Below are 16,871 nucleotides of genomic sequence, written 5' to 3'. Positions count from 1 at the left end.
TGCCTTCAGAAAGGAGTTGGAAACATACAAACAACTTAACAGCACACCTAAAAGCCCTAGGGAAAAAAAAGAAGCAGACAGAGCGAAGAGGAGTAGACAATTAGAAAAAAATCAAACTAAGAGCTGAACTCAACGAATTAGAAATAAAGAAAACAATTCAAAGAATCAATGAAACCAAGAGCTGGTTCTTTGAGAAAATAAAAAAGACAAACAAACCCTTAGCCAAATTAACAAAAGGCAGAGAGAAATTATCCAAATCACCAAAACCAGAAACAAAAAGTGGGAGATAACAACAGACACTGAGGAAATCCAAACAACCATTAGGTCTTACTACAAAATCCTATATGCCACAAAATTTGAAACTCTAAATGAAATGGACAATTTTCTTGATATATTCCATTACCAAAATTAAATCAAGATCAGGTAAATTGATTAAATAGTCCAATATTCCCCAAGGAAATAAAGGCAGTCATCAAGTCTTTCCCTCAAAAACAACAAAACAAAAACAAAAACACAACACAAAACAAATAAACAAAAAACCTAGAGCCAGATGGTTTCAGCACAGAATTCTACCAGACCTTTGAAGAAGGGCTAACTCCAATACTCTTCAGAGTATTCCACTAAGTCTTGGAGAGATCAGGGATAAAAGGCACATATCTAAACATAGTAAAGACACTACATAGAAGCCTATAGTCAACATCAAACTAAATGGAGAGAAACTTAAATCAATCCCACTGAAATCAGGGACAAGGCAAGGCTGCCCACTCTCTCTATATATCTCTTCAACTTAGTACTTGAAGTCCTAGCTAGAGTAATAAGACAATTAAAGGAGATCAGGGGAATACAAATCGGAAAGGAAGAGGTGAAAGTTTCACTATTTGCAGATGATATGACAGTATACATGAGCGACTCCAAAAATTCAACCAGAAAACTCCGTCAGCTGATAAACACCTTCAGCAAAGTGGCTGGATACAAAATTAACTCAAAAAAATCAGTAGCCCTCCTGTATACGAAAGACAAAAGGGCTGAGAAAGAATTTAGGGAAACTATATCGTTCAAAATAGCCAAAAATAACAAAATATCATGGTGTGACTCTAACCAAGCAGGTGAAAAGACCTGTTTGAAAACAACTTCAAGTCTCTGAAGAAAGAAATTGAAGAAGATATCAGAAGATAAAAAGATCTTCCATGCTCATGGATCAGTAGGATTAACATAGTGAAAATGGTCATCCTGCCAAAAGCAATCTACAGATTCAATGCAATTCCCATCAAAATACCAACACAATTTTTTATAGAACATGAAAGAACAATTTTCAATTTCATATGAAAAAACAAAAACCCAGAATTGCTAAAACAATCCTGTACAACAATAGATTATATAGAGGTATCTCCATCCCTAATCTTAAACTGTACTACAGAGCAAAAGTAATAAAAACTGCATGGTACTAGCATAGAAACAGAATGGTGGATCAATGAAATTGAATTGAAGATCCAGAAATAACACCAAACACCTATGGATACTTTATTTTTGACAAAGAAGGCAAAAGCATACAATGGAAAAAAGACAGCATCTTCAACAAATCATGCTGGTCTAACCAATGTCTATATGTAGAAATATTCAAACAGATCCATATTTATCACCCTGCACAAAACTAAAGTCCAGGTGGATCAAAGACCTCAACATAAAATCAGACACACTAAACCTATTGGAAGAAAAAGTGGAGATGAGCCTTGACTCATTAGCACAGGAGACAACTTACTGTAGAACACCAACTGCACAGGCTCTAAGATCAACAATCAATAAATGGGATCTCATGAGATGGAAAAGCTTCTGTAAAGCAAAGGACACTGTCATCAAAACAAAACGACAGCCTAGAGACTGGGAAAGATCTTCACCAACACTCTATCTGACAGAGGGCTAATATCCAGAATATATGAACTCAAAAAGTTAAACAGCAACAAATCAAGTAATCCAATTAAAAGAATGGGGTACAGAGAGAATTCTCAACAGAGGAATATCAAACAGTAGAGAAATACTTAAAGAAATGTTCAATGTCCTTAGTCATAAGGGAAATGCAAATCAAGATGACCCTGAGATTTCACCTTACACCTATCAGAATGGCTAAGATCAAAAACTCAAGTGACAAAGCTTGCTGGAGAAGATGTGGAGAAAGGGAACCCCTCCTCTATTGCTGGTGGGAATGTAAACCACTTTGGAAATCAATCTGGCACTTTCTCAGAATATTAAGAATAATGCTTCCTCAAGATTCAGCTATACCACTCCTAGGCATATATTCAAAATATGAGAAAGTATACAAAAGACATTTACTCAACCATGTTTGTAGCAGCTTTATTTGTAATAATCAGAATCTGGACAACCCAGATGTCCCCCAATGGAGGAATGGATACAGAAATTGTGGTACATTAACATAATGGAATACTACTCAGCAATTAAAAACAAGGAAATCATGAAATTTGCAGGCAAATGGTGGCAACTAGAAAAGATCATCCTGAGTGAGGTGACCCAGAAGCAGAAAGACACACATGGTATATAATATCCACTTTAAGTGGATATTAGTCATATAATATAGGATAAATATACTAAAATCTGCAAACCTAAAGTTAAGTAAGAAGGAGGACCCTAGGGAAGTTGCTCAATTCTCACTCAGAAAGGAAATGGGATAGACAGAGGAAGTGGGAGAAAAGAGGGAACAGGACAGGAGGGCCTCTGAAAGACTGTACCCATCAGGGTATTGAAGCAGATGCTGAAACTCATAGCCATACTTTGGGCAGAGTGCAGGGAATCTTATGAAAGAAGGGGAAGAAAGAAAGACTTGGAAGGGACTGGAGCTCCACAAGGAGAGCAACAGAACCAAAAAATCTGGGCACAGGGATCTTTTCTGAGACTGATACTCCAACCAAGGACCATTCATGGAGATAATCTAAAACCCCTGCACAGATGTAGCCCATGGCAGCTCAGTGTCCAAGTGGGTTTCCTAGTAAGGGGAACAGGGACTGTCTCTGATGTGAACTCAGTGGCTGGCTCTGGGTGGAGTGCAGCCACAGAGGAAGACAATGCAGGCAGTCCTGATGAGACTTGATAGGCTGGGGTCAGATGGAAGGGGAGGAGGACCTCCCCTATCAGTGCACTGAGAGAGGGGTATTGAAGGAGAAGAGGGAGAGAGGGTATGATTTGGATGGGCCGAGGGAGGGGGCTACAGCTGGGATACAAAGTGAATAAACTGTAATAATTAAAAAAATAAAGAGAGAAAGAAAAAGTAAAAAAAAAAAATGAAAATGTAGGATAATTTTAAAATAATCACTTCTCAGCCTTTCCACTGTCCAGCTGCTGCTCACTGCTAGGTTTCACTGAACCCTACTTGAAAAAGCACATCCCTGTTCTTGGCAAGCATGTTTAAAAAAAAAAAAGCAACAGTGATGGGGGGTGATGTAACTATCAGACACTTGAAAGAACATGAACTGTGCAATGTATGTAATCAGCTATATAAGTTTTAACATATAAGTCTTAGTTCTATTTATTCTTTGACACCATAAAAACTATAATTAAGAAACCAAGGCTACTAAGATGCCTCAGTGGATGTGGTAGTTTGAATGAAAATGTATCTCATGGTATCAGATTTTGTATATGTGGTTCCCAGTTGTTGGTCATTAGGGGAAGGTTAGAAGATGTGGCCTTGCTGAAAGAAGTATGTTGCTAAGGGTAGGCTTTGAGATTTCAAAGTCTTGGGTCACTCCTAGTTTGCTTTTTCTGCTTCCTGTTTGTGTTCTCAGTTGCTATTCCAAGAACCATGCCTTCATTTTCCCATTATGGATTCTAACTCTCTGGAACCACAAGTCCAAATAAACTCTTCCTTCTATAAGTTGCCTTGGTCATGGTGTCTTATCACAGCAACAGAAAAATAACTAAGACAGTGGGCAAAGGCATTTGCAGCAGAAGCTTGGAGACCGTCAAGTCCAAGCTCAATCCTCAAAACCCAGGTAAAGGTGGAAAGAACTGACTTTGACCTCCACATATGCTCTGTGACATGTATGCCTACACACACACCATGTATATATAGCACACAATAAGAATTTTAAAAATAAAAAAATATAAAAATAGGAAGCCTGGTATTGTGGCTTGTACCTCTAATTCTATCAGTTGGGAGGCTGAAGAGGGAGAACTGCCACAAATTTGAAGTCAGTCAATGCTGCACTGTGAGATCCTGTCTCAAAACAGAACACTCAAACAGACACACACAGAGACAGACATACAGACACACACGGACATAGACATACAAACATGCACACAGACACATACAGACATAGACACACAGACACAGACACACACATACACACAAAGAGATACACACACACAGACAGACAGACACAGAGACACACACAGAGAGACAGGTACAGACACAGACACACTCACACACTCAGACATACATAGACAGAGCCACCACCCATCAAAACAAAAAAAACCCCACAAAACAAACAAACAAACAAAACACAAATTAAGGCAGAAACAAAAAGCAACAGGAAACAGTGCTGCATCTGACAAAGCTGACGCGGCTGAGGAGGCAAGCCCCTCTGTCAGCCATGCTGGTCCCATTAGCTCTGTGAGGAGAACGCTCTCTCAGTATCAGAGCATCAACTTGAATCCTTATCTCACCTCACCCAGCCCACCAAATAATCTACCTGACCTCAGGGTCTTCCAACCTACATTTTAAAAAGTTGAATCTCATACCTAAGTGATTCATAATGAGAAGTCTAAAGAACAGTAAATTCTTAATGTTGGGGCCATTCCTAATTTTTTTTAATGATAAGGTAAATATAGTTATTTTTCAGGGAATAATTTAGGCAATTGACTAGCCTAGGCGAAAGGTTATAAATACTTGAGTAGCAGTTAAAACTGAGGTTAAAACAAGAGGTTTGTTTTGTTTTTTAGAAATTAATGTAATGAAAGCAATCCAGAAGTAACTGGAAGCAATCTGACAGATCTCACTGGTAAGTGCACAGTGGACAGCAGGTATTAATGTCAGCCTCTTTTTATGCATTCCGCACATGAAAAGGTATTTTTCTAACCCTTCAATTAATCACCTCTGTCTGGTCATATTTCCAAATGGGAAAAACCACTAATGGTTTATGCTGGATCTAACTCATGTTCATTTTTTTTAATTATAAAAATATGAAGTCTAATGTAACAAAAAAATACACGTATGTCTTACTAACTAAAACTTTATGGAGGGAAATGATTTTTAGGCAAGTCTTTAAATTAATTTAGAAGCTTCTTGTTTTATCTTTTTCCTGTGTTTCATCGTAGAAATCTAAACTCTGAACCTGTTATAGTGGTACATGCCTTTGGAAGATAGAGGTAGGCAGATCTCTTGTGAATTCAAGGTCAGCCTGGTTTACATAGTGAGTTCTAGGACAGTAGAGCTATATAGTAAGACCTGGTCTCAAAAAAACAAACAAACAAAAAATCTGAATTGTTGTAATGATGACTTTAAAAACTTGAAATCACTGATATTTCCAATAACTTTTTATTTTTAAACATCTGAAAGTACAGTAGAAAATAAATTTTTTATGGCTCTAATGCCACAGATTTCTAAGAGAATAAAATTTTTAATTGTAAAAGTAATATTCATGAAGGAAAAAAGAAAACTATACCAAGCACAAAGATTGTGTTCATTTACAATACTAAACCCAATCACTGGAAACACTGCTATGTGTTTCTTTTTAGTCTTTGTCTTCTCTCCATAAAATCTCCCTGGATTTTGTGTGTGTGTGTATGTGCAAGGAACGCTTGCACCTGTATATTTGTAGTATGTATCAGCCCTAGATGCGGTTTCTCAGGTGCCATCCACCTTCCTTTTTGCCCCCACAGGGACTCTTCCTGGGCCTAAAACTCACTGATTATGCTAGGCTGGCTAGTTAGAGAGTCTCCATTTATCTGCTGGTCCCTACTGCCCCAAAAGTTCTGGGAATATTTGTGTTTGTAAGGCAAACACTCTGTCAACTGAGCTATCTCCTCAGACCCAGTTATCTGCACTTTAACCCACAGTTCATGGACTATTTTTGGAGACTCCCAGAAGCCTAGGTGTCATTCCTTTCTCTTTTTTTTTTTTTTTTTTTTTTTTTTGTTCATTGTAGAGTTCCACCAATTAAATAACAAACAGCCACACTGTCTCCTCTTCAAGGTAATCTGAGTTCTCACCTTTTGAGCTGCAAGGTGGAGGGCTGTTCTCCGGCTATGGTCAGTTTTATTGACATCTGCTCCTGCTTTCAGAAGAGCATCTGCACAGTCCAGTCTGTCTGCCAACACACAATACATAAGTGGTGTTCTTCCAAATTGGTCTTCTTTGTCCTTCAGAGCTGGGTTTCCTATAAATACAACAAAGAGTGATATTTAACAATTGTCTTTACTACAAATATAAGTAGGAGATACAATTCCAGTACTACGCTAAGTATACTGCATATTATTTCATTTTGATTTAGTCTATGTGGTAGATATCAGCATTCCTACATTATTGACCACTGAAGCTCAGAGTTTATTGACCTATATTTATACATACTGAGAGCAGATGGTGGAGAAAGACTGAGACATAGGTAGCCCTGTCACATGATTGTGTAGAGAGATGAAAAGAAAACAATGCATCATTCTCCTGCCCACTGGCTGCTTGGGAGGAGCCTTGTCAGCTATGGTACCCTGAATTAAGCAAAGGATAGCAATGAGGTATTGCCTTTTCCTTTTTAATTAGAGACTGGGAGAGGATATGGAGAGGAAGAGCCTGAAGAAAGCAGTTTTTTAAACTGGCATGTGGAATCATGGTGTACCTGAACAACTCCTATGAAACTAACCAGAATCAGGATAGCAAAAGCTCTGGGAACAGAATTACAGGTGGAATCCTGCCCAGGTCCTAACCTGGAACACACAGCCCAGAAGTTGCAAAGGCCAGATGAGCCTGCAAGGAATCTGAAAACTAAGTTGACACTTGAACTAAAGTCCATAAAATTGAAACAGAATGTTTATTGTAAACCCAAACAAGTTGTTAATCTAAAATAGAAGAGAAAAAGAGAATCTAGTCTCATAGTACATAAAATGTCAAAGGTATAGTTGCAAATTACTAAATAACTTGAGTTATGAAAATACTAACTTAACAAAAGAGTAACTGTGATGATCCAGATATTATAATCCTGACAATATTTAAAATAATTATTCCAAAATTGCTCCAACAATCAATTATCAATACTCTTGACACAAGTGTGGAAATAAGTCTCTGCAAAGAACGAGAAATAGAAATGCAAGCCAAAGCAAAACTTTATTTACTGATATAGACACACATAATATACACTATATAATCTTATATAATTACATAATATGAACACATTTGATACAGACTCTCACTCTGTAGACAATGGTGACCTCAAAGTCATAATCTTCCTGTTTTAGCCAGTGCAGAGACTACAGGTGGACAGCACCATTCCGGCTCATACGGCGATCCATTTCAAATAAACAGTGCATACCAATAAAATAAGCAAAAGCATAACCTCACCAAACAGCTTAAGAACAGAATGAAGATGGCACAGGAAAGAATCTCTAAACAGAAGTTATTCAGTTTGAAGAACAAACACTAAAGACACAAACAAAAAGACTTAACCGTTTTGAAGATTTTACAAATCAATAAAAAAAGGATGGTAATATAGCATTAGTGTTTCAAGATGTAAGAAAAACAATAAAATAGAAAAAAACAGAGTTCACAAATTGGGGAGATGATTTAGTAGAAGAAGCAGTTACCACACCAGTATGAGGACATGTGTTTGAATCCATAGGACCCAGTAAAAGCTGGGCACAGTAACATGAGCCTATAATCTACTGTTACTATTACAAGATGGGAGGCAGAGACAAGACAACCCTGGAAACTTCAGGCCATCCAGCCTGTAGTATAGAGCAGAGCACAGCCAGGCACCATTACAAACAAGGTGGAAGGGAAGGACCAATACCCAAGGTTGTCATTTGACCTCCACATGCATGTGCTATGGCACACACATACCCAAACTTTTGAATCCACACACAAACGTATATGCACATGCAAACATCTAGAAAATATAAAGTAAAAGTAAAAACTCAATTTAAGAATAATGGTTACACATGGCCCAAATTTGTTAAAAGATGAAGATCCACATATGTAAGAAGTTGAGAAAATATCAAACAAAATAAAGCCAAAGAAATCTATGTTGAGTAAATCAAATCAAGCTTATGAAAGCTGAAGACATAGAAAGAAATTATGAAAGCAGCAAAGAAAGCCAACACTCACCTGTGGGGAGCTGCCATTCAAAAGACATAATATTTTTCATTGAAGCAAAAGAGGCCGGGGCACATTTTTCAAGTATTGGGAGAAAACCAAAACTGTCAATTCATAAATCCTAGTCAAAAAATCTTTCATGAATAAAGGTCAAATAAAGAAAAACTAACAGAATTTAAAGCCATCAGACAGGTCATAAAATTAATATAGAAAGTTCTTCAAAAAGAGAGGTGATAAAAGAAAAACCTAGAATATTGGGAATGAAGAATGATAACTGAACAGTATCTGAAAATACAGCAGTTATTTTCCTCACTTTTATGAATTACATTTTTGAGGACTGAAAAGCAAAACTGCAACACTATATGTTGTGGCTATCAATTGATGTAGAGGTGAATTAAATTTTGGGTGTGTGTGAGAGACTGCAGATAATGGCTCAATGGTTAACAGTGCATTCTGCTCTTGCAGAGGAACCAATTTTAATTCCCAGAACCCATGCTGGGTGGCTCACAACAGCCCGTGACTCAATCTTCAGGGGACTAAAACCCTCTGGCCTCCATGGACACTGAGTTCACATGCATACAATTAAAAAGAATAATAAAATAATTTAAGAATATTTGATTGTATGAACACACATGTGTATATGTATGCACGATATAGCACATATCACAACTTGTGGGTATCAGCTCTGTCAGGGCACAACTTGTGGGTATCAGCTCTGTCCTTCCACCATGAAGGCTCTGAGGATCAAATATCAGGCTTGGTGGCAAATACCTCTACTTACTGAGCCATCTCAACTGCACTGTACAGGTATATTCTTTAACACACTAGAATAGCAATCATAACAAGCATATTATATAACAAATATTAATGTGAATAAGGAAAAGTCAAAATCTTCATCTACTGTTAGAAAGAATATTAAATGGTATCACCACTTTGGAAAATAATTCTTCCAGACATTAAACCCAGAATAACAACTTGATGCAACAAGTCCATTCCCAAATTTGCACCTGAGACAAATGAAGCAGTCCATGTAAAAGCAGGCTCAAAATGCTAATAATGGTACTATTCATCAAAGCTCCAAAGTGAAATCACAAGTAGTTAGCTGATGAATGGATAAAAAAAAAATGCTATTGGTCCACAAACTAAAATAATATTCAACAAAATCAACAAGATCAAACATATACTATGACATGGATGGACCTTGAAAACATATGCTAAGTGAAAGAAGCCGGTCTAAATACCATATTTTGTATGATTTTATCTATATTGAAATGTCTGGTATAAATATATCTATTCAAACAGAGTACATTAGCAGTTGCCTTGAACTTTAAGGAATCTGTTAGATTTGAGTTAGTCCCAAATAAGAGGTATCAGATTTCTTAGCAGAGGGTGGTAACAAAATTATTTTACTATTAAGTATGTCATTAAAAATAAAACCATTAAATTATATGTTTTGATTAGTAAGTTGTATGTATGTGAATTTTATCTTAATAAGAGCACTTAGAAAAAAATTGACTATGTATGAGTTGAGATGGAATATTAAAACTGTTCAATAAACGGAAAGGAAGACAATGAAGAGGAAGCAAAAAAATTAGAAATTACAGAAGCATACAATGAACTGGAAATCTTAAATCCTAACACAATTATATTAAATGTAAATGTTATATAAGCACACTGATCAAAGGAAATGAGACAGAAAAAAGTCCCAACACATGCTAATTATTTAAAAATCCATTTACTATATAATTACAAATGGTTAAAAGTAAAAATCACAGCAAAGACCTAATATGCAAATACTAATCAATAGAACTGAAGTAAGATAATATCTAATATTATAGACAATAGCAAAGACAACTATATGGAACAAACAGAGACATTGTTTAACTATGAAAGGGTAAGCCAGGTGCAGTGGTGCATGCCTGTAATCACAACACTCCGGAAGGAAGAAGCAAGTGGATATGTGTGAATTCAAGGCCAGCCTGGTTTACAAAGCAAGTTCAGGACAGCCAAGGCTACACAGAGAAACCCTGTCTTAAAAACAAAACAAAACACCAAAAAGAGTCAATTCAACAAAAACACGTAGTAATGCTCAATGTATTAAAATATAGTCTTGAACTATATAGCAAAACTGATAAATTAGAAATCTCTGATAGATTCAAACTTGTAATTAGTAATTTTACACTGCTCTCTCAAAGCTACCAACAATTTACAAGGAAAGCAACAGAACCAAAAATCTGGGCCTAGGTTTTTCTTTTGTTTTTTGTTTTTTTGTTTTGTTTTGTTTTGTTTTGTTTTGTTTTCTGAGACTGATAGTCCAACCAAGGACCATTCATGGAGATAACCTAGAACCCCTGCACAGATGTAGCCCATGGCAGCTCAGTCTCCAAGTGGGTTTCCTAGTAAGGGGAACAGGGACTGTCTCTGACATGAATTCAGGGGCTGGCTCTTTGATCACCTCCCCCTGAGTGGGGAGCAGCCTTACCAGGCCACAGAGGAAGACAATGCAGACAGTCCTGATGAGACCTGATAGGCTAGGGTCAGAGGGAAGGGAACAGGTCCTCCCCTATCAGTGGAGTAGGGGAGGGGCATGGAAGGAGAAGAGGGGGGAAGAGTGGGATTAGGAGGGAATGAGGGTAGAGTCTACAGTTGGGATACAAAATGAATAAATTGTAATTAATAAAAAAATAAATTTATTAAAAAAACTACCAACAATCTCTAAAATCAATACCTGCAAGGATAAAGAAGCAAACATTATTATAAAGCAGTAAGACCCAACAAATATTTAATGAGCATTATGCAGTAACAGCCAGATACAATCTTTTAGAACACCATAGAACAGTTTCCAAATAGACGAAGAGTAAGAGAAAGGACTAAAAACCTACCAAGTGTGTCCCCTGATAGACATATAATTAGTAATATAATACAATATAAAAATAATAGAGTTGTAATAGAAAAATCATTAAATGCTTGGAAGTTAAACAACATGCCATGAGATAATCCATGGATTAAAGAGAAAATTTTAAGGAAGGTTTTGAAAAATAATTAATTATTCAATGAAAAAATTAAAGCATTACAGGCTACTTGCTCTCCAAATAAGTGAAGCTTTAAAGGAAATATACAGCACTGAAAATTTACAAAAGAACAGAAGAACTGTTTCAGATAGATAAACTGTACTTCTCTCCTTTAGTATACTAAGAAGAGCAAATCTAACCCAAAACGAGGAGGAGGAGGAAGAACATAATAAAAGTAAGAATAAAGATCAGTGAAATTAAAATGAGAAAAAAATCGATGAAGCAAAAAGCTCTTGAAAATGAAATAAATGTGCAATTCAATTGATCATCATGAGCAGACTGTACTAGCTGGGACAGTGTTGTCGTCAGTGGTAGAACACTTGCCTTGCATACATGAGGTCCTAGGGTCAATCCCCAATATTGTAAAAACAAAATAACAACAAAAGCCAGAGTGAAAACAGATTTCCAGTATAAGGAATGAAAGAAAAATTATCAGCACAGACTGCAGACATTTAGTTTGAAAACAAGGTGATAGCATATATAATTTATGCCCATAAACATTTAATCTAAGAGAAATGGATAAATTCTATGGCAGATACAATCTAGAAAAGGCATAGATATTTTTAATTTTGCAGGAGGCAAAGTTCAGAGATGGCACCTGTATTGGTTTAAATGGAAAATATCCCCCCCTCCATAGGCTCATGTACTTCTGCATCTGCCCCCTCGCCCCCTGCTGGTTGCACTACTTGGAGTATTATGGAACTTTTAGTATGAAGAGATTTGCTGGGGGAAGTATGTCAGTGGAGTGGGCTTTCAGAGTTTATAGCTGAAAGTGGAGTGCTACTGTGGAGGTTTTTCCGCCTGGCCCTAAGCTTTCAGAATAAAGACTCTTGAAACTCAAAATAAACTTACAAATACCTAGGCCACATAGCTAGGCTCTTCACTGAGTAGCTCATAACTTAAAATAACCCATTTATTCTAACCTACTTTCTGCCACGAGGCTGGTTACCTGCTCAGTTACCATGCTTCTATCCTCCTCATCTCTTCCTGGATGAACCTCTCATGCCTGGCTCTATCCCAAAATTCTTTCTGCATGCCAGATGTCCCACCTTCTAGTCTCTCCTCTTCTATAGGCCATAGGTTTTTCAATTGACAGGCAACGTATCCATTTAATACACAAGGTGTTCTTTCAACAGAGTGTACTGTCTTTGTTTTGTGTGTGTGTGTGTGTGTGTGTGTGTGTGTGTTTGAGGTATGATCCTTCAGCTCACTTCTCCTGCATCAGGTCAGCCTCACCATTATGGAAATCTAGCCCTTTGGTACCATAAGCCAAAATAAACTGTGCCTTAAGTTGCTTTTGCTCAGAGTGTTTTATCAAAGCAATAAAAAGTAACTAATACAACAATTAGGATGTCCACTTACAAGAATGCATACCCTGTATGATTCCCTCCTCTTAAGTGAGGGGAGTCTATAGATATGGTAGGGTATCATTCCCATGATTATCTCTGTTGTGATGAACATGATGTGGTTTGCAGATATAATTAAGGTCATTAATCACTGAACTTGAAGTTAATTATAAACATTAACTTGAGTGGCTTTTTATTGACTGATTGATGACTGATTGATTGTGGTGCTGGGAATCAAACTCAGGGCTTACTACATGCTTTTCAAATACACTACCACCAAGCTGTACCCTCAACTACCTGGGATATAATTTAGAGAGGAGAGGAGAGGAGAGGCAAGGCAAGGCGAGGGGAGGGGAGGGGAGGGGAAAAGACAAGACACGACGAAGGAAGAGTTGGAGAGATATGAAGCAGCCAAGACACTTAACTGCTGGCCTAAGAGAAGCACGCTGTCACAGATGTTAAAATTACACAAAGGTAAATTTTGCCAGTGTGAACTTGCAAGAGAATTCTGAGCCTCAGGTGAGATCCATCCTTGCTGCCAGTCTGTCAGCCCAGCTAAGCAATGCCTACATTCCTGACCCCAGAAAATGGAAGATAAGAAGTATTTGTTGGTTTAAACTGTTTGTGATAACTTCTTAAGCGGCACTAGAAAAATCTTATATTATGGTATCTGTTAAATAAATCAACTTTAAAGTTATTTTCTTATAAAGTAGTACTAAGATACTGTACTAAAAATTCCCCCAAGCAATTTTTTGTACAAACATGTGTTTTTAAAATTATTATGAAAAGACAAAAATGTAAAGATGAAAATTTATTTCAGGGGCTATGGCTACAGCTCAGTAGTAGAGTATTTACCTACCATGTGAAGCCCTGGCTTCCAACTATAGCAATGAAAAAACAATTTTCAAAAGGAAGACTAAAATTGGAGTACTTTATATGTACTGTCTGAAGACACAGAACTACAGTAATGAAAATTGTGTGGTAACAGCAAGGGCTGCTATAGATCAATATAGCATATGAATCAATATAGCTGATCAGAGAGCATTGGAAATAGACTTGCATGTAGATGAGTCATTGGTTTTGTCTGTTTGTCTTAAACAAAGCTGCAAGACAAACCACAGAGCGGTATTTAAAACACATGAAGCTGGAAAGATAGGGCATTCATAGGCAAACCAAAGCCTTTCTACCTATCCTTTGCTACCAGGTTAGGCTGTTATAGCAACAGAATATAAATTGGGTGATGTGTAAACCACAGGAACTTATTTTACATCATTCTGGGCATGGATATCTGAGATCAGGGTGCCAGCAGGGTTTAGTTCTAGGGAGGGTCCTATTCTGAGCGGCACACTGCTGACTTTTATATTTTCACACAGAAAGGAAAAAAGCTAGAGAACACCCCAGTGTCCCTTATGACAGCGCTAATCTCAGGCGTGAGAGTTCACTCCCCAAACCTCAATTATTTTCCAAAGGCATCACTTCTGACTATCGTACTAGAGGTTAGAATCTCAACGTTTCAATTCTAGGAGGACAAAAATATTTAGTCCATAAATAGCACAGAAGAGAAATTACTTAGAAATGAACCACAAATTTAAGTGTACAACTGTATAAAACATTTAAAAGAGAACAAAGTTGAGTATCTTTGTAACCAGTGTTAAAGATTTCTTAGATATCATCCCCAAATAACCCATAAACAAATCAGATTTCACACTATTTTAAAAACTTTCATGTTTGAAAAACATTATTAGAGAATGAAGATAGGCATAAACTGGGAGAAAATATTTGCAAAACACTTTTCTTATAATGCTTTTTCCCCCAGAATAAATAGCTCCTGCAACTGAGTAATAAAAAGACAGATGAGGAAATTAAAAATGTACAGCATGTGTGAATAGACATTTCATCCAATATGAAGAAACAGCCTACACCATTAATACACGGGAATGTAAATCGCCCCACTGTGTGACACCACTGCATATCCACTAACACAGCTGAGAGGGAAAATAAGCAACAGAAGCAAATGCTGAGGAGGAGGGAGGACTGCTGGTCCTCACGGACAATGCCACAAAGAATGAAAATGGTGTAGCAGAGCCATGGCTGAAGACTGCCTGTTTCTTATTGTCCAAATAAACACTTTCCACAAGGCCTAATAACCCTCTCACTTACACAAAGGAGAAAGAAGACCACAAAAGCCAGTCTTATAAGAAAACCTGTCTGTGGATGTTCATGGTAGTTTATTTCTACTGTAAAGAGTAGAAACATACCAACTCTTCTCCAGAGAGTGAGCAAACAAAGCGCGGTACTCTACATCCAGGACTACTGCTCTGCAAGAAAAACAGAGGAAGACCAAAGGCTCATCCAACATGAGGGAACTCTTAAATGCTTCAGGTCAAGTAAAAGGAATCAATTTCAAAAAGTCACACAGAATGATACACTTACATGGTATTTTGGATAAAGGAAAATTGTAGGAGCAGAAACCAGGGCAGCAGTTACCAAAGGCTGGGGTGTGGGGAGAGATACACTAGCAGAGGCCACACAGGGCCATGAAGGCACGGCAGACCTACTTCATACTTATATTTGTCAAAATTTAAAATAACTATATACAAAAAGATAAGCTTATAGCATTATATGCCATTAAACTTAAAACTGACAACAATAAAAGAGCCATGGCTTCTGCCAAGTATTTTCAGGAAAATTTTTGCTGCTTTTGCCACAGGTAATGATCATGATCGGGAATTTCTATACAGGCTGAGAGGAACTGCACACATACTATGCGTGAGGGAAGGCAGGTGACTTGGCCTGAACTCTGCTGATAGGAAAGGCACTGACCAGATGCAATGTTTTCTTTGAAGAAACAGCAATGCCAGGTAAAGAGAGCACACGGTATTTCTGCCGAGGTAGTTTTTGTGACTGAATTTAAGCTCTTACATTTTAAAATAGAGGTTTTTTTGAGTTTACAATTACACCATTTCCCTTTCCCTTTCCTCTCTTAAACCCTCCCATGTACCCTACCCCTTGCTCTGTTTCTTTAATTGTGTGTGTGTGTGTGTGTGTGTGTGTGTGTGTGGCGTATGTTTCCTAAATATACCAACACAACCTACTTGCTCTACATAATGTTGCTTTTATGAATGTGTTTTTAGGGCTGACCATTTTTTACTGGCTAACCAACTGGTGTGGTGTTTCTTTCCCTTTCAGCATTCCTTAGTTGCCTGTAGTTCTTTGTCAGGGGTGAGGACTTGTGAGCATTCCCATTCCACTACTGTTAGTTTTTAAGAATACTTAAGCACATCCTCTAGTCTTGGATGTAGTGGGACCCAGAAAGAATAACAGCTTCTCAGATGATTTACCATTTTCGCAACATTAGGAACAAAACAAAGAGGTCACTGCTTGAAATTCAAATATACAAATATAGTCAGGCTATGTATGTTCCCTAGAGGAGACAAGTTGTCTTTTTATAACCATGGTTTTGAAGATGGAAACAAATTTTACATTTGAGTCAACATGTCGGACAACAGAAGTATCTATAAAAAAGGCATGTTATTGGTTCATCAACGCCAGTTATTTCATCCATGAGGGGCTTCAATATTGAATTCAAAAGATTCCACAGAACTACCACTCATTTACAGGTAAAGTCTCATTTAATTCCAGACTCACTACAGACCTAAAATGTACCATAAGTAAGCAAGATTATTTTATTGGCGTAAACACCTAGGCATCAAAGTCATGTGTATAAAGAATATGCTGCAGCAAGGCTAGTTCTGAGCTGTCTTTAATGAGAAAGGGACACTCTATAGGCATTTTATTTGCTAGGGTCCCTATATAGTAGTATTCAGATGACAGTGCTTACAATATTATAATTCCTCTAAAAGTGTAATTCCTCCTTGGGAGCTCAAGAAAACAAGCTTATCTGGGAACTGTGGTCACAAGAGTGAATGATGAAAGTCAAGGATATAATGCTAACTGATTAAGTTCTCAGAGTCAAAGTAAGCCAGCACCATGAGGCTAACACACTCCTCTGCTAGCTAGGAGATAACTCTGAGGCTCCTAGCTGCCTCCTGTGATACAGGGAAACTTCGCATTTCACTTCAATCCCTGACAAACTTTGCTTTTGTTTAACTAGTGGTTATATTTCCAAAACCAGAAATTGGGTTATGC

General features: G+C 37.4%; 1 protein-coding gene across 5 annotated transcripts in view; it reads right to left on the bottom strand.

Moving 5' to 3' along the window:
* The window catches only part of Invs (inversin), a 140,897-nt gene that overhangs the window by 114,421 nt on the left and 9,605 nt on the right, over positions 1 to 16,871 (bottom strand). For 3 of the 5 annotated variants that reach the window (XM_021654105.2, XM_021654107.2, XM_021654108.2), the window contains exon 3: positions 6,217 to 6,383. In XM_021654105.2, coding sequence (XP_021509780.1) covers positions 6,217 to 6,383 — 167 coding nt within the window. Of the gene's footprint in view, positions 1 to 6,216; positions 6,384 to 16,871 lie in introns of those variants that run through there. The other 2 variants (XM_060379888.1, XM_060379887.1) reach the window with 2 other exon arrangements.

This window comes from Meriones unguiculatus, chromosome 3 (genome assembly GCF_030254825.1).
Source record: "Meriones unguiculatus strain TT.TT164.6M chromosome 3, Bangor_MerUng_6.1, whole genome shotgun sequence".
Taxonomy (NCBI): Eukaryota; Metazoa; Chordata; class Mammalia; order Rodentia; family Muridae; genus Meriones; species Meriones unguiculatus.
Note: the sequence above shows the minus strand (reverse complement) of the source record. Positions and strands in the feature narration are given on the sequence as shown.